Source organism: Apostichopus japonicus, chromosome 2, assembly GCF_037975245.1.
Source record: "Apostichopus japonicus isolate 1M-3 chromosome 2, ASM3797524v1, whole genome shotgun sequence".
NCBI classification, from domain to species: domain Eukaryota; kingdom Metazoa; phylum Echinodermata; class Holothuroidea; order Aspidochirotida; family Stichopodidae; genus Apostichopus; species Apostichopus japonicus.
The window spans coordinates 30,243,140-30,262,476 of NC_092562.1; the positions used below are offsets into that span (position 1 = coordinate 30,243,140).

At 36.5% G+C, this 19,337-nt stretch overlaps 1 protein-coding gene across 1 annotated transcript in view; it reads left to right on the forward strand.

Moving 5' to 3' along the window:
* Positions 1–19,337, forward strand: part of LOC139955788 (uncharacterized) — a 491,243-nt gene that overhangs the window by 348,317 nt on the left and 123,589 nt on the right. Inside the window, exons 12-15 of the mRNA XM_071955163.1 lie at positions 9,008–9,340; positions 11,275–11,535; positions 15,783–15,917; positions 16,751–16,906. Of these exons, the coding sequence (XP_071811264.1) occupies positions 9,008–9,340; positions 11,275–11,535; positions 15,783–15,917; positions 16,751–16,906 (885 nt within the window). The remainder of the gene's footprint in view (positions 1–9,007; positions 9,341–11,274; positions 11,536–15,782; positions 15,918–16,750; positions 16,907–19,337) is intronic.

Here is a 19,337-nt window from a genome sequence, read left to right on the forward strand (position 1 = left end):
GTCAGTTATGGTCCAAAAACAAAAAATATTAAAACTGCAATAACTCCCAGTGCCAATGTGTGACAAGGTTGATATTTTGGGACAAGTTGTGAACTGGTTAGGGGAACATTTTGAAACTTAATGGTCATGTGATCCGAGGTCACCAAAGGTCAATTAATGATAAAAAAACTAGTATTTTTGCGATAACTTGAGAACGAATTGTCCGTTTGGGTTGGAAGTTGCCTCAATGTCATCCAATTGTCGACCCGCATGTGGGTGACCCTTGACCTCAATTTGACCTCTGGTGACCTTTTCGTGTTTTTGGGATTTTTACAGTTTCGATGCTATTTTCAGATGTCAAAGGTACCTTCTGATCATAAATGTCAATAGGTTGACCCCGTGTGACCTTTATGTGCGAAGTTATATGGGGTCAAAGTTTTTCGGTCGGAGTTAGGATGGTTGTACAGACTTTTCGTTTTGTTTTTTGGAATCAGGAGATTAAACTACATCTGAAACCAAGGTCAAAAGGTCAAAGGTCACATTAGAAAAAATGTGCTTATTTTGGGAGGAAACGAGCAAAAAAGAAAATGTTTGGTTTTGATGCTAGATTTGGATATCAAAGGTACCTTCCGATCAAAAATGTCAATAGGTTGACACCCGTGTGACCTTCGTGTGCGAAGTTATACGAGGTCAAAGTTAATTTTCAGACATTTAATGCAACAACTCCCAGTTCCAAGGTGTGACATGTTTGATATTTTTGGACAAGTTGGAAATGGTATAGGGGAATATTTTCAAACTTAACGGTCATGTGATCCGAGGTCACCAAAGGTCAATTAATGATAAAAAAACTAGTATTTTTGCGATAACTTGAGAACAAACTGTCCGTTAGAGTTGGGAGTTGCTTCAATGAAATCCAATTGTCGACCCGCATCTGGGTGACCCTTGACCTCAATTTGACCGCGGGTGACCTTTTCGTGTTTTGTGGATTTTTTAGTTTCGATGCTATTTTCAGATGTTAAAGGTACCTTCTGATCATAAATGTCAATAGGTTGACCCCTGTGTGACCTTCGTGTGCGAAGTTATATGAGGTCAAAGTTAATTTTCAGAAATTTAATGCAATAACTCCCAGTTCCAAGGTGTGACAAGGTTGATATTTTTGGAGTAGTTGCAAATGGTATAGGGGAATATTTTCAAACTTAACGGTCATGTGATACAAGGTCACCAAAGGTCAATTAATGATAAAAAACTAGTATTTTTGCGACAACTTGAGAACAAATTGTCCGTTAGGGTTGGGAGTTGCTTCAATGTAATCCAATTGTCGACCCGCATCTGGGTAACCCTTGACCTCAATTTGACCTCTGGTGACCTTTCCGTGTTTTGTGGATTTTTACAGTTTCGATGCTATTTTCAGATGTTAAAGGTACCTTTTGATCATAAATGTCAATGGGTTGACCCCCATTTGACCTTCGTGTGCGAAGGTATTTGAGGTCAAAGTTAATTTTCACACATTTAATGCAATAACTCCCAGTGCCAAGGTGTGACAAGGTTGATTTTTTTGGACAAGTTGCAAATGGTATAGGGGTATATTTTCAAACTTAACGGTCATGTGATCCAAGGTCACCAAAGGTCAGCTAATGTTAAAAAAGTAGTATTATGGGGGGGGGGGAGAAAATGGGCAACGAAAAAATGTTTGAATTTTTACAGTCATGCTCTATTTAGGTCTCACCGATCAAAAATGTCAATTGGTTGACCTCCGGGTGACCTTTGTGTGTGAAGTTACATACAAGTTCAAAGTTAATTTTTTGACATTTAATGCAATTAAATCTCAATGCCAAGGTGTGACATGGTTGATATTTTGGGACAAGATGTGAATGGGGTGGTGGAACATTTTGAAACTTAAAGGTCATGTCATCTGAGGTCACCATTGTTATCATATCTGTTGACACGCTTGTAGGTCTCTTATATTTCTTACATTTTCGACGCCATATTTAGATCTCAAAAGTGCCTTTTGATAAAAAATCAGATCACATTTTGTGATCACAGAAGTGTTGGCTATAGTGTTGGTTACTTTATGGGAACATGTAGGACCACAATTACTTGGACTATTTCAGCCCAATCTTGCTTGATAATATTATGTGTATTGTCATATACCCCAAGCAAGGAACCACAGTGCCCTTGGGCTCTTGTTTTTATGTCAAATGTCATTTTGAGTCACCAGCCCGGGTCAAATTTTGAACATTGTAAACACCATACCTCAGAAAGGGAATCTTGGACCAAGCTCATATTTAGTATGTAGTTGTGAAGCATTAAGATGCCATTGTTTTTTGTGTCTACAGGTCAAAGGTCATTTGGGGTCACCATCGGAGGCAAAATTGTGAAAACCTTGTAAACACGATATCACAAGAAGGGAAGCTTGGAACAATCTCATATTTAGTATGCAGTTGTGACACGTTTAGTTCAAGAAGCTTAATTTTTTTTTGAAGGAAAAATGTTATTTGGGTCACTAGGGATCAAATTGTGAAAACCTTGAAAACACAATATTTCAAGAAGGGAAGCTTGGAACAATCTCATATTTAGTATTTATATATTTATTTTATTGTGTGCAAAAAGGTGTACTCTTTGAATATACAGCATTGCTATATAGGAACAAAGGATATCACTGAATCATCTGTATTATATACAGTATTTGCTTAAATTGAAGTTTTCTGTCGTATTGTGCTTGAACGGCATTCATAAATATGTTGTGTTCTCAACCAAATAAATAAATATTAACCATCGATATCACGACGGCTTGCTTATATGCGCATTTCAAGCCCTGCAAAGTAGAGTATATGCAGGTAGACTACTAAAATATTAAGCATTGTTAAAATGTTTGTGTCAGAATACCAATACATTTAAGGTGGCCAAACATCTCCTTAATTATTTCTCAAGGCATTTTCTATGTGCTATCAGTCATAATTTGCAAAATATACAACAACTAAAAATAACAAGTTTTGAGACAACTTTGTTGTTTTGCCGCTAGGATTTTTCTTGCAAATATTTTTCACTCAACACCAGCTGCGAGTTGAAGATAGATCTGCTCTTTCAACCGTAGATTTTCATTGCATGAAAGTTCCCTTTGATTTAAGGCAGTGTAATGGAGTTATAGCGATATTTGTTGTGCACCATTCTGCTGCTAAAAAGACAAGGTATATAATTTGGCAAATGTACTAATTAGCACTAATCGATTGAGTAGTGGTTCAAGGTAGCAGTGAGGTACTGTATAGGCTTACGAGTTGCACACACCTACAGTAGCAATTGCATAGTACATGCCTAGTAATTGATGAGCCGTTAGGTAACAGAAGCTAAGCTATCTTCGTAGGTATTTTTGCAAATGCTTTATTTTTAAGTGTTTGAGACACTATAATAGGCCTTGCTGTTTATTTATGATTCTGCGACATGCTTTACTTTGTTCAACACTTACTTGTGGTGGAATAAGTTCAAATTTCATACTGCACAGAAACATAATTTATGAGTGTGCAGCTATGTAGCACCATGTATCTGCCCAAGTGCCTCCTTTGTTTACAGAAAATAATTGATGTTTTACATGGAGACTTAAACAGCAATCATCTAGTGCGGAGTGAAACTTGCGTTTTTGCGAGTATACTTTTAGCCACGGTCCCCAAATAGCGAGTAATTCTATCTGTATTTTGATACAAGAAAAGTGTCCATCTCAGTTATCAGCTGCCAATGTGAATATTGTTTGTCATTTCTCAATGCTTTATACTGGACTACTTTGAAGTATTTTGTTCATCCTGGCTTTCAATCATAAGGTCCCTGGTTCGAGTCACTCCCAGATTAATGTATGTCGTCCAGTTGCAGAGTTGTTGACAATTAACAATTCATAATCATGGACGCTAAATATGAATGTAAGAGACTGACTTCGGTCAGCTTGCGGCTTTGATAAGCCAATGAGGCTTCTTCGCGAGTTCCTGCTTGCAGGAGGATCTAATAAACATACATACAACAAACATACATACGCTACAGCCGAGTGTTTCAAATTCATATAAAGGAAGCCTCGCAAATCGCCAAGTCTGGACTGGTGGATTTATCTGCCGCTATAATGAGCACAGCCACAGGCAAATAATGAGTCACACTTGGGTGCACATTGTCCCCAAACTACCCTCCATGCTATACAGTTACATTCACAGCAGTCAAAGCATTTACTATACAATAGCAAGTTGAACAAAAGAGCACTCTTAATTAAAAGTTCAAAGGTATCCAAACGTTCCGCAAGGATAGTGTGTTTATACGCCGTATTTTATCCTTTTGCAAAGGCAAAACATCTGTGAAATTAAATAAGGAAATGTGAATTAATATTGCAGGAATCTAGCTAATTTTCTTGTTTGCCCAGTCGGCCAAGTGGGTACAATAAATTTTGTAAGGCAAAGTTTCCTGAATTGTTAAGATCAAAAACACTAAAACCAAATACTTTTGTACGCTGCACTTTAGCGTGAACCAGAGTCTAACACAGCAGGCTCTAGCATAATCCTACGTGTGAACAAAAAATCATTGTGGTATAGCAATTTTTGCACTCCGACAGGTCTTTATGTTTTTTTTAACCATGCAGCTAGTAACCTACATGAGCGAGAACAAATTACATGAAGGCCTATGCTATGCTCGCCGAAAGTCCAGCCTTATGGAGAAATAAGTGCGGCGCTTCTTCCGATTGCATGGTCGGGTAACAACAACAAAAAGATAATGGGAGCAGTCTAGGCTTTAAACCTTTGTTTTTTCGCTCAACTTGTAGCGCAAGTAGCTTGCACTAAAATTCTCACCAAATACTGTCACTTATATATGTGGCAGCCTAACAACACACTAATTCAATTGGGAAATCAAGCCTTTAACCAATTGTTTATTCGCTTAAATTGTGTCGCAGTTACAGTAGCTGGCACTTAAAGTAAATCCACAGTTTCGAGGGATGTACTACAGTTATGCAGAAATCAACGTTACAGTTGATGGTCTTTGCAGTTAGCATACATGTGTGGCGTAGCTTAATTATTGTTTTGCTTGGCTTTTGGTATGTCAATATGAGTTTTCCAAGTTCTTGGGGCGCATATTTTGAATGCAATGGATGATTTACTTTTTCAATCATAGTTACGTACCACTCGTTGAACAAGGTTATGCACAGGCCCAGGTAAAAGCTATACTAATATGCTGTTTTTATTGAACTTTCGAGTAGCTGAAGGTCACGATTAATGATAAATGACCAAGAAATTTTATTTGTGAGGTTTGATAACATGGAAGGTTTGCAAGAATTATATATAGTATTGAATCTCGGATATTTGATAGTCGCGAATTATAGTGCATGAGGCAGTTTGCAACATAGACTACAGCTCTATTGACTGTCAAAACCGCCAAAGTTAATCCGCTTATTTGGCCATGTTTGCTCATTGTTTGTGAACAATAAGCAGCTTTGGGGTTGTCATGACGCTGTGCTCATTACTCTGGCTGGCTATCAGCTGGTGTGCATTCAGCCATGGGACTAATACATGTGCATAATGAGCAAGTGGTGCAATATTTTTGCCTGCCAGGACATGGGGGTTAGATTTGCGCGGCTTTCCCTAAGATTATTCATGTAGCATCATCGAAAGCACACTACAGTTTGCTGTCTGGTTCATATGTGTAGTTCGTCAGAAATGTAATGATCTCAAAATATTTATTGTTCTGTGACTACACAAAAGTGTTCGGTCGATAATTGGTTAGATAATCGGCATCGGGCCGATGATCAGACAATCGTTAAATAATCGGCATCGGCAAAACCCATTGAGCTACTGATTATGCGAAACCGTTATAACGTTCCACATAAAGGATTGTGTTTTTCCGCGCTTTTGATTCACCACAACCACACCACATTCGATAAAATGCTATTAAAAGCCTGGGAAGGTGCGTTTATACACCCTGTATCAGTAAATTGCAGATCCCTCAAGTGAGATTGTTCTAATGCTGTTCGATATATAGTATCCAGTTTTGGCAGTTAACATCATACAGTATACCCACTCTAAGCTTAGGGGGACGACATTATTCTTTTTTTTTTGCACTTGACGTATTGCATATACAAAAACCCTCTGTTGTCCATGTTTAACGAATATAAGAAAGATTTATTGTCTTGACTAAATATAAAACAAAACAATATATACTTTTTAACCATTTTGGCCCTTTCACCGTTCGTGAAAACTGGGAAGTGAAACGATAACATTAGACTGCTCATTGTGGGTTCTACCTACATTAGGCTAGTCTGGCTAGAGAACAGTTGAGCCACATAACTCTTCAGTTTGGAAGTGCACCCAAGATTTTACAAATGCAATAAAATGATGAAATCAAGGAGCTAAATACTACTAAAAATCCATAAAATTGTTTGGCGACAGTCCTCGATAGTTCTTAGAACTGCATTACAGTATTTTGTGATGAGGCAAACACTTCTGCATATTTTTTTGCAAAAAACCCAAAGCAACTTGTTTGTTGTCTATATAAATGACATTGATGGAAATATTATGTGTACAGCCAAGACGTTTGCTGATGACACCAAACTGTATTCTGAGGTCTCTTCCAAAAGTAATTCTGAGAAGTTTCAAACAGATTTGGATTTAGGGTGTTTCCTGGTCTCAGGGATGGCAAGTGCTTTTTCATAGGGACAAATGCAAGGCGATGCATATTGGTAGTACAGTAACCAAGAGTATACTTACACTAGTAATGATAAGGAGACTTTGCAGGATTTCTTTGTTGAAAGAGACCTGTATCTATATTGACTTATCTCTGCAAGCTTTTTAACATTGTCTCGAAGCTGCTAAGAGAGGAAGGGTTTTAGGTGTGATCAAGAGGAACTTTAGTTTTCTGAAAGAGGACATAGTTGTTAGGCTTTATAAGCAGTTGGTAAAGGCCTCATCTGGAGTATGCTGTGCAGATTTGGAACCCATATTTTGCAAAGGATAATGAAGTACTCGAGAAGGTCCAGAGGAGGGCTTCCAGGATGATTAGTTCCTTAAAGAGTGTTCCTTATTATACGGTATAGGCAGTTAGAACTATTGAATCTCACCACACTGGAGCTTAGGAGGATACGTGATGGCTTGATTCAGGTTTTCAAGATTGTGTATGGTTTTGATAATTTATCCTTCACTGACTTCATGCTTGCAAATAGTAGTTGTACCAGAAGTCATTGTCTTAAGCTCCAGAAGTCACAAAGTAGGATTAATATTCGGCATAACTTTTTATCTAATAGGGTTGTGAATGAGTAGAACAGTCTGCCTGAGAAAGTTGTCCTTGTAAGTACTGTAGTGTGAATGGGTTTAAGAATGCATTGGACAAACACTTTAAAGCAGTGTAATCGGGTCTGAGTGTTTGTGTCTTCAGTTTTTTCTCTCCTTTAGGGTCCTTGATTGGGACTTGAGTGTCCCTTCTGATCCTTTTTTTTCTACTAAACTAACTTTTCTTTTGTGGCCACATGTACCATTTGTGCTAAAATAATCCCTTGGTGTAACTGAACTCCTTAACCGCAACCAACTAAAGTAATTCTGATTTCCAGTGACACGCGACGATGTCAATAGGACTTTAGTGTGTGATTTCTCCCACAAAATAAATGGAGAAGCACTGTTGACTTACTATGTGAAATCGTTGAAACAACATTCGATCAGAAGGGTTCCCTCGCAGATGTTCATCATTGGAAACTTGAAGTGAAATGTTTGGGATCATTTTATTTTTCAATATCAGATTACAAAATTATGAATATTTTATTTCCTTACGGTCTACTGTACTTTTCATTATATTAACGTTGGAGTTGCAACACACTTATAATAAATCATACCAGTTGTAAAAGCTGGCCCTAACTTTTTTTTCATTTCGTAGCCAATAGCTATATAACTACTTCCCCTTCAGTTGTCTGTACAGCACTACCATGTACTGGGTTGTGGCGAGATTGCAATATTGCCACTCATGGATGTAAATGTACAGCGCCCCATTTATGTAATACAGTGTTCTTCATTTGGTCCATTAATCTTTAGTGTCGAATTGTTAAGTGACTTAAGTCGTTAATTTAATCTTTGATTGTTTAGGCCTAGAAGTTGTTAATCATGCATAACACTAAATCATGTATTAGGCCAGTTCCATGAAACGATGAAATAATCGGTAATTGGCATCGGCCCGATTGTCACAACTACTGTAAGCGGTAATCGGTAATGAGCGATTATCATATTATCGTTCGAACATTACAGTACTACTCAATATACAATTGAGCAGAATTTGACCACGAAATGTCTACTGTGTCAAGTTATTTCACACCCAGAAATTGACACATATTGTCGATGAAGTATCTGTAAGTATATACATCCATTGACACTGGATGCTGTTTGCTATGCTCTGAACCTCTATAAGCTCAGACAGGTCAGGTCCTAGAGAGTCGTGGTATCATGTTGAGGCAAGTTTGGTTATTTTTAGGGAGTAAGAATTCCAAATGCCAAAATACATGCAAAACTGGGAGGGAGGATGCTCAAAGTTGGAAAAAAAAATAATTGGTTTTTGTCCAAGTGAATGTTCCGAACTTTCTTTTTGCAATCTGAAATTGATTGGACCATCACGCAACCATTAATTTTACTACCCTAGTATAACATGCGCCAGGCGCTGATGAGCATCTAATATAGCACTTTCAGAAAAATAATGTAATGTCAAAACCAATCTTTCAGTTGATCGCTTTTTTAGTGTATGTAACAGACACAACTGCATGGTTGTACTGTCAGTGGTGTGCAGTACGTTCATGTAAGCTGTAAGTTGTAATCCATAAGCCCTTGCAGATTTCTCCCACAATTGTGGTCACTTAAGCAACTGCTGATTATTAGATTAAATTCTAAGAATAATGACATATCATTGATACAAACTACTGTAACTGCTGAGCTCATTATCTCAGCACTGTTAATTATCATTCTGTGAGGCCTGCACATCAGTTTCTTTGTCAAACCATTATCAAGTAAATACAGTATTTATCTATTCCTGTTACCAGGTCAGTCTGATCCTCTCTATGTTGCTGTGGTAAGGAGTCCTGTAGCAACCACAACAAATCCAACTATCATTGAAGTATACAGAGGTGATTCCCAGACAGCCGGTGTAACATTTGATAAAGCAGTGGATCGTTCAGGATCTGCAGGTTATAGGTTTACAGTCAATGATCCTAGAGTACCAGATGAAGCAATGGAAAACACCAACAGTGAACCTGCTACTCTTACCCTACCTACTACCATGACAAATGCTGCAAGGACTGGTATCTACACCATCACTGTAACAGAAGATGAAAGCCCAGCTGTTGCATGGAGGGTCTTAGTGACAAATGAAGCAGGTATATGAGGGTATACAGTATATGTGGAGTAGTTCTAACATACAACTGCTTGGATATGGGACCACACGAAGGCCATTGAATTATTTGCATTCTACACAACATTTATTACTCTTGCTTTGCTGTAAATGTTTTTGCAGACATAGAAGGAATATGTTATGAACATAAATATAAGGCAACCCCACCAATTGGTGTTTAATCAATACGTACTGGACATAGTCATTAATGGCTGCAATAAATAAGCGGGTTGTATTTGTCACAAGCGCAACACAGAAAATATTTATACAACTTCAATGCTGGTTTACTGACAAAGGATGCCTCAAAATAACACTAAAAGTCAGTGAAACTCTCCAAAGTATCAATTTGTTATATTTATATCAAACTATTTATTAGAGTTACAATTACAGTATGTTATGTACAGAAATCAGGCTTTACATACATAATGTATGTTTTTGTTTCAGGTTAAATGTGATGATAATAATTTACAAGGCCATACATGGGGGTCAGGTTTGCTTGATCCTCCCCTTCCCCACCCCTTCCCCACCCCTTCCCCACCCCTTCCCCACCCCTTCCCCACCCCTTCCCCACCCCTTCCCCACCCCTTCCCCTTCCTAACGTTTACAAATGTTTCATTGTTTACAACATGTCAAAAAAACCTGCCAACCTGCTTTCACAAGATTAGGAGATGCAGAAATTTCCATCCCCATAATATCGGAATCAGGGATTATTGAAGGAAAAGTGGGCAAATTCAAGCCGTAACAAGAAGAGCACTATTAATGTGACATACAGTAGACAGTTTTGGATTTTACCTCTGTCATATTATAGTACACAATGGACTACAATGGACCACAATGGCATGAACATTATTATGCAATTATTTCCTAAAGAGGGAAATGCATTTTGTAGCATTGTAGTATGAATGTCAGGATTTTTAGCTTGCAAAGTGCTCTTTTGCTGCATAAGTAATTGTAAGCTTTGTAGCTTTATGGCAGTGACAAGTTAAAAGTGTCCAAAATTGAGAAGTTATATTACAATGACAACATTTCAGAGAAATATTCATGCGCAAAAGTTTACAGAGGGCAGTAACATCTGGATCACTTTGGTTTCAGAGCTAATTTATTATGTGAATACATTGTGTGTGTAATGTAACCATTTGGTGAAGATTCAGCAATGTATGGTGTGGTCACCTGGCAATGCCTTGGTTAAATGACCATGAAACTGTTTGAAATTTTGTCCATCATCTAGAAATTCTGTCCCTTGTAACCAAATTCCATCCCCTACAAAAATTCACAGTGCTGGCCACCCCTACCCCTCTTTCCCCTTTCTTTTATGTAATTTGTAGGTGTTAAGGATACATATTTAATTTGTTGATACTTTGGAGAGTTTCACAATTATCACAGAAATGTTTCCATCTTTAAAATAAACTTAGATGTCACAAAATATGCAGGATAATTTTTTCCTAATTTATATGTTTTCCAATATTGGAAAACATTTTTGGAACTTTTGTATTCAAATTTATGTGGTAAAGTATGTTTAGCTCTCGAATTTAAAAAAAAAAGAAGGGGAACTTGATTAACGAATATAATATTGTTAGGTCATTTTCATCAAATTTTGTCCCTCAGGCACAAACATTGTAATTTCTGACATACTGTAAATTAGCATTTGTGTTAACATTGAACACAAGTTGGCGATGTTCTTTCTTAAATTCATAAGCTTCAATTAGCTATGATTCAAACTAAAAGTGAATGTTTCCTACTGAATTAACATAAAATTCAAGTTTCTGGTTGACCAGTTTTGACTCTCACCCTCTATGATTTCAAGGCAGATTTACCAATGATGTACATGACAAAGCACATCAAAATAATATAAAACAAATGTGTAACTAACAACAGACTGTGTGCTGGTATCACTACCTTACTGCCTAAATTTCTCCTCAGCAACTATTGATGCTATGGAGTATTCCACTGGTGCTTCAATGGGAGATTCGGTTACTGTCATGGTTGATACAGAAATGGATGCGGCAGACCTTCGTTGGAGGAGAGATGGTGCATTTGGTCAAGTAGACTCGACAGGCAATGAATGTAACAGACAGACATCTTGTGGTGATGCTAGTGCTGTGGAATCTGTTGTCTTTGAGTGCCATGAAAATGGTGAATACAGTAACCAAGTCCATGCCATCATGAATGTGATTGTCAGAGGTGTGTATTTCTTTGATTTTCACATCTTTTATGTATACTGCTAATGTAGGTTTCTTCATTTCAGTACTTAACATGAAATGATATATAATTAACAGAAATTAAAAATAGTTATTCACTTTACATGAATTTGTTGTTACTTTGATGAGAGCTAAATAAACTCTATACGTACCGCATTCTGTGGAAAGGACAGTCTTTAACGGGATTAACTCATGGTAAGTTACAGAAAACCCTCTCATATGTACATGTTTATCATCAGTGGTAGTTTTGACTGAAGAAAGGAAGTTTGGGTCAAGATATATAAATGGCAAGTCTTCAGCATTGTTACGAATGCAGGATCCTCCGTCCGGGACGCAATGTTTTAGCCAGCAATTTGCTCGCATCCAGCGGATATAAATTTTTTTCTTTGAGAAACAAACCCCAAGTACACACACTCACAACCAAGCCTATAGATGCAAAACATAACAAACAAATTTTGGACGGAACATCTTTCTTCCCCCCCCCCCCACCAAAAATAAAATATCCTCTAAAGAACCAAAAGTTCTTCCAATGCTACAGATGATTGAATTTGTTTGAAAACAAGATTAAAAAACAATCCTCTAAAGGACCAAAATTTGTGATAACATCTCCCTAGGCTAGCTCCAACCTGATAAATTTCCAAGCCTAAAATGATGCAAAATGATAACAGATGATTGATAATTTAACTGCACATTGATTGATATTGCACAGTATCGACAGAAGTTAGAAAACATGCACAACAATCACACACATCTAATCACTTTTACATTGATATTTGTTAAGTAGGGTGCGTCTATATATACAGTACCAGGTATACCTGGTATTTCATTTACACCCAATAGGATAATGGTATGGAAATCAGTCATAAACCAAAAATACCAGGTGGTCAATTCCATGATAAGGTCAACATCATACAAAAAATTTAAAATCATTGTACATTAAAATTGTATAAGTTTCCAATAAAAAGAATACTTGTAGTTACTAAAAATATTTGTTTCACGGGGTCTGTAATAACAAATGGTTGCTGTAGTAACTAAATTATGAAAAATACAGTGAAATTTCGTTTTGCGCAGATTTGTACACATATGTGTAGTAATCATAGGTATCATCAGTTTTTGGATTAATTATATTTGCTATAGCATAGTGCTCACTTATTAGCTTCAATTTGTTTTTGACATCAAGGCATTAGACAACAGTGGTGAATTGAAAACACCCTTGATAAACTGTCACGCGAGTCACAAAATTTACTGTTTTTTTTTTTTTTTTTTCTCCTTGCCTGCACAATAGTTTTACTCTAAATAATGAATATCAAGTCTTCACATAGATACCAAAAGGATTACCGAATTTTCCTTTTCAGAAGATATCCAAATTTTACGCAAAATCACCCTTCATGAATGTCACACGAGTCACGTCACACGAGTCACATCAATTCAAAATAGTCTTTCTACCTATATAACTGTGTGAAAATTAAAGGGATGTTATACTGTAGTTTGAATGAATCACTGATTAATGATATCATATGCATTACCCTTTAATTAGGCAACTTGAATAATATTGGCACACATAATTAAACTAATTATGATAATTTCCTTTGAAATATCAGAAGTTAAATTCATGAATATTTATTCGCAATATAATGCGTATTTTATCACCACATTTGGAAAGTTAGCATGTGTCTTTGATTTTTTAGTAATAAACAAAAACATAATCTATATTAGTATCTGGCAATGCCATGTGCTATAACTTGACAACCTTAAGGTTTACTGCACAATCATTCCCATAATCAAAATGAGAATGGTAATTTGAATCACAATGGAAATAAAAAAATTGAATACAGCTGTAACACTTTTGGTATATATTCAAATATGACAAATGAGAATGGTAATTTGAATCACATTTTGATAGATGTTTCTTCTATAACTTTCAAATGAGTGACTTCAACAGACTAAATATTGTTATAAATATTAATTGACAAGATATATTGCCTGAACAACTGTACTCCCCGTACAGTATATTACCTACTGTCTGCAGTCATGAGGGTAATTCAGGGACATTAATATCATCTGAACATTCCCAAGGGAAGTTCCTTTTGGACACTTTCTAGACCAATGAATGTTATATATTTCACTATGCAAGATCTATACCTTTGATTCACTACTGCATTTGGTCTAGAACTATCCAAAAAGTGAATTGTCAAGCAAGTCACGTTTTCTTGTCACGCGAGTCACAATACATCTTCAATGTTATTTTCATGCGTTACAGCATTTTCTCAAAGTTGCATAGCAATTGAGGTAGAGGTGTTTTTCAACTTCGGTATGATTATAAAAAGTTATTGGAACATTTTAAGAATACATAAGAAATGGAACATTTGTGTGTGCATTCTGATTTTCGCTTATAACTGTCACGCGAGTCACGTTTAGTTTTTGGCCAATTTCACCCCCAATACTTGAGGTTTAAATATTTTTTCTCTACTGTTGTAAGCATTAAGGCGTACCTTCACTGACTACATGCATGCTTTTCTCCCATGTAATTTCTTTATTGTCACAAGAGTCACCACAGAATTGACCATGTATATCCCGAAAAAACTTTAGGTACAGGTCTGCTAAAAATAGTACCTGATTAAAATACAGAGCCATATAATCTACGCGAACTCGAGAATATTCCTGCTGCTACTGTTTAACATCTGTACCTGACCACTCCCTGTAGTCCGAAACTGTAAACATTCTTGCTGCACAATCTTAGCCCTTAGCCCTTGCACCTGTTGCGTGTACTATGTAGTCTGTGTGTGTACAAACCTTATCCAGATCACCACCATCTAGATGAATCATACAGCACATACCAAGAGAGCTAACCGGACAAAAGATCAAATTACTTGAAAATTTCAGCATAGTTCCTTTTCAGCACCTGGTTTGTCAAATGCTCTAAAAAGTTATTTTGGGCAGAAACTGATTCGCACAATATGTATATTCATACCTGTCAATACTAGTAGTAGCATCTTCTACAATATGAATACCTACTCTGCGCACAACCATCGTTGTAAATTTTATCTTTACCTGGTGTGGTTAAATATGGATTCTGCACATTAGTATCGGAATTCTTACTGTACATTGACAGTCCCATTCCCATTATATGCAGCTGCTTCTAGTTGGACTGGGCCCTGCAGTGGACTGTACTGTACATTTGCACTGTTACTGTTTAGGCAGGGTATACGTTTGTGTGCTAGTACTACACACACTAATGAGGAGCGTCCTCATTTGTGTGCTACAGTTAGTATTATACACAGTACAGTGCTGTTAGTGTGTTAAATGCATTGTACACATTTGTGTGCTAGAACTACACACAATACAGTGCTGTTAGTGTGTTATATGCAGGGTACACATTTGCGTGCTAGTACAACACAGAGTACAGTGCTGTTAGTGTGTTATAGGCAGGGTACACATTTGTGTGCTAGCTACTACACACACTACAGTGTTGTTTGTGTTTTATAGGCAGGGTACACATTTGTGTGCTAGAACTACACACAGTACAGTGCTGCTAGTGTGTTATATGCAGGGTACACAATACAGTGCTGTTAGTGTTAAAGGCAAGGTACACATTGTGTGCTAGTACTATACACACTGCAGTGCTGATTTATTCAGTAGATCATGTAGGCCCATCTTTCTTGTGGTTGGTTTGAGACGAGGTGAAAAGGGATCGAGAAATGAAAGCTAAGGCCTAAGAGATTCAAATACAATGGTTCTCATTGAATACCATAAAATAGTGTACTAAATATAGTATGATGGTAACGTTAGAAGGGGGAATGGCAATCCAGTCGCTGGATGAGTGTTGGGTAAAGGTTTGAATTTATAATACTTTTAATAGGGTCTAGCTTGAAATGAAAGAAATGGGAACATTACTGATTGTTTGGACTTTATTTTCATTTTTATCAAATCTTTAAATGATATTCTACAAAGGAAAGAAAAAAATATTAAAGGGGCAACCGTTTTCATAGGTTAGGCTAGTATCCATATGGTTCATGATAGTGTTTGATAGTACAGTTAATGCTGGAAGTAGCGGTTCTCCAAAAAACCTGGTATACCTGGTAATACCAGGTATTCGTCAGCTGGTATATGTAGGTATGTTTTTGCTTTATTAACCGACACACCCTTTGTATAACCACTAACTTACTCTGTAAAAATTCTCATTCATTGATCAATCATACTGAGATATTTTTCACTCTTCAATAATTGTAGAATGTCCAGAGAACATGTGGAGTCTACCTGGCTGTACTAATACATGTGAACCGTGTATTAACGGAGGAGTTTGTTCAGATTTAACTGGTGTGTGTCTTTGTCCTCCTGGATTCAGTGGAAACAATTGTGAAAATAGTAAGTTCATTCTTTGTCTAAAGTATAATGCATGATATCTACAATCCTGTACTTATCGTTAATCTGTTGGACGAGCTAATATGTATAGGAACACAGGTGATGTCATTATTCAGTTGTAATTTTCTCTTTGGAATAAAAAATCATTGATAACGATGCTAAGGTTGCTTTTACCATAGGTCCGGATCTGTTCTTGACGTGGAGATCAAGACTGTAGTTTAAATGCTATTCAGATCTGGAGTGATCTGGATCAGATGCTGCTATTTTGATGCTGGCTGAGAACAGGATCTGATCTCACACTTTGGAACTGATATCTTTGCCCTTATAGTTCATTCAAGAGAACCTTCATTAATTATTATATTTATCTCCTCATTGTATTTCTCATTAACACTTGACTGCAGAATATCTAGTCCTACATTGAGACGTAACCTTGGATCATAAACATAAATTATGATATAAATATCTACTCATATCATCTGTACATGGTTGGAATATGTTATAAATTGTTTTGTGATTGATCAGTTAGACTGTTGCCTGAAATATTATTTCAGTTGAGATATAACATTAATTTTCATTGTGACTATGGGTATTGCACTATCATTGCCTCCACTCAGTTGTACATGACAAGAATACCATTGGTCAGATTTGTCACTGATCTATTAGCTTTTCTCTCTTTATTTGTGCTTTTATTTTCATCAACATGTATATCAATACTTCTGGATCCAACTTTACCTCCTATTACAGCAGGAGGAAGGAATGTCTTAGGTAAGATTATGTCACTGACACGTCAGCTGTTGCCAAGGTCACTAATGTCTTGATCATGTTTTGATCAACAGTTCATGGCAGGAATGTCTTTGGTCAGAATGCTGAGTATAAATGTGATGATTCTGGTGATGACCATGCTGATGGATGTCAGGGTGCAATCATCTGTTATCCTGATCCTCTTGGCTGTTTCTGTCCTGCTGGCTATAAAGGACTAAACTGTACAGAAGGTATCAATACCAATAGGTCGTTTTTCTTTTGAAATAAATGAACAGGCTAATGAGTATGCATGCTGTACAATAATAGGGTATACATTTCAGTCAGATTTTTATGAACAAAACAGAAATTGCTATTGATTTATTATTATGATTACTTGCCTCTGAAATTCATTTCTCTTCCACTGAAAATATGCAACATCTTGATACAATGTTAACTTGGAAAGAAAGCAAAACAAGTTGTAAACAAATACCAATACAACAACTGTAGCAACTGAAAATAGAGTAGAATTGCTGCTGAATCTCAAAACCCTGACAACAGTACATTTATTGCATGTAAGATGACACAGTGATACAACATTATGACTTCCGGTTCTAAATGTAACTACATAGTCATATATGCCACCTTCCAAAGTTGATGAAGCTTTGATTACAAAAGAACATAACACTCAGTCCATTTGGTCATTTATTGCCCACCATATCCTATTTAAAGATTTTACAATTCATGGCCTACTGCATTTAAAACTATTGGCTCTAGCCTAGCCTACTTGACTGATTTTCATAGATGGGCAATCCGTACTTAATGCAGCTTACGCAAAATGAGGGAACGCATGAAACTACTAATGTTAGAGCTAGCCTAAAGTGTAAGTTTATGTGTTTCACAACTTAATTTAAGGAGGCCTATACTAGACTGGAACAAAGACCAAGCATTTATCTTCATGCTAAAGACTTCACTGGGCACTAATGTCACAGCAAAGATGGACTTGTAAAGACAACGGCCAAACTTCCTTGAACATATTGAATTTAATTGAATTTATTTGCTACATTTGCTACATTTTTGCTACATTTGCTACATTTTTATCTCAATACATTACATGTATAGAGATATTGTAACAGTAAGTGGGACTTTCTCTTCTCTTAAAAATTTTTCAGCGTCTTCAAACAAAGTTCTTTTTCTCTGGAATTTCCAGAGCAAGTATATATCATATAGACCAACAAAAGTTACTATTTTTTATTCCAGAATTGTATCTCATTCTGTGACTTTTTCACCGAGTTATGTCCAAATCGGGCCAATTTGGTCTGAAAACACACTTTGGCAGACCTGTTTTGCACACGCTCCAAAACTTATGTTTTATGAAAGAGAATAGAATAGAACTGTCTTTCAACAGTGGTATCGTCTAAGATAGAGTCCTATGTATTATATATTTTATTAAAATTTTAAACTTTCATTTGTTGTTTACAGGTAGGTATGAATAAGAATTTTACTACCTGTATATGACATTTAATGGCTTTTATTTGCTTTATTTGATGTTTAAATGATTTTTCTTTCTTAAAACAACACTGAGCTGCCGCCCCTACTTTTAGTAAAAAGGTCCGTTTTTGATGATTAAGCCCCGCCCCCAAGTCTGTTTTGTAGCAGATTGGCTATGACTCATAACAGCTACATGTTAGATATACGAAAATGGCTACCCTCGCGAACAATTTTCTGTTCTGTAGTTAGGTACGCGAGGTGTTAGTGTATTGCATGCTAATAACATTCTGTACTGCTGAATTCTACGTAGGCTAGTGCATTTAATTTATATTACGCCTTCGTTTTTGTAACATCCATTTAAGGATAGTACTGGTGTTCAGGTAGCTTTTCAGAGCAAGGGCCATGATAAGTTTGTTTGATTGCCCTTCATGTACTTTGTATAATTACGTACATACACATTCTTGTATTTCTGAAGGCTACTTACTGTAGGCCTAGTGCAATTTAAATATATATATATATATATAGGCCTAGGCCTATTAGGCTTTCAGTGATAGCCACATTAGCATTGTACAGGTGTTCAGACAGCTTTTCCTAGGAAGGACCAGGGTAAGTTTGTTTGATGGGTACGTATAAAAGAGGAGCCGGCCATAGCATCACAACTTTGATAAGACTATAAAAATTGTATAAGGTTATGTTTTATTTATAAGGATCTAAGATGTATAAGGTTATAAGAAGTATGTTTAGCTTTCTTTTGAACCTGTAATGTTTGACATCAAATGTACAAAGAATTAAAATAAAATAACAAAATGGAGAGGAACTGAGGTGGCTATTAGGGGAAGAGGAGGCCACCTATCACTTGCATATAAAAACTTGTAATCTTCTTTTACATTATTTTTTACAAGTCATAAATCCATGAAATCTTCATGTCCGAAAAATTGAGATGGAAAAACGTGGGTTGTTTTGATATCTAGAAGTGAACACAGTTTTGATGGTAGTCACCACTACAGTCTTCAGTAACATACAGTAGGTCAATAGGCCTAGTTCTCAAGGCAGGCATCAAGAATATGGTCGAGTTGTTCGCCTCTTTTAATTTGGCTGTTGTCATTGACGTCAAACTATATGACCAAAAAGTCCAACAGAGACTGACCTAAGATGAAGGATACCACATAAAAAACAAGTTCTTAAATATTCTAT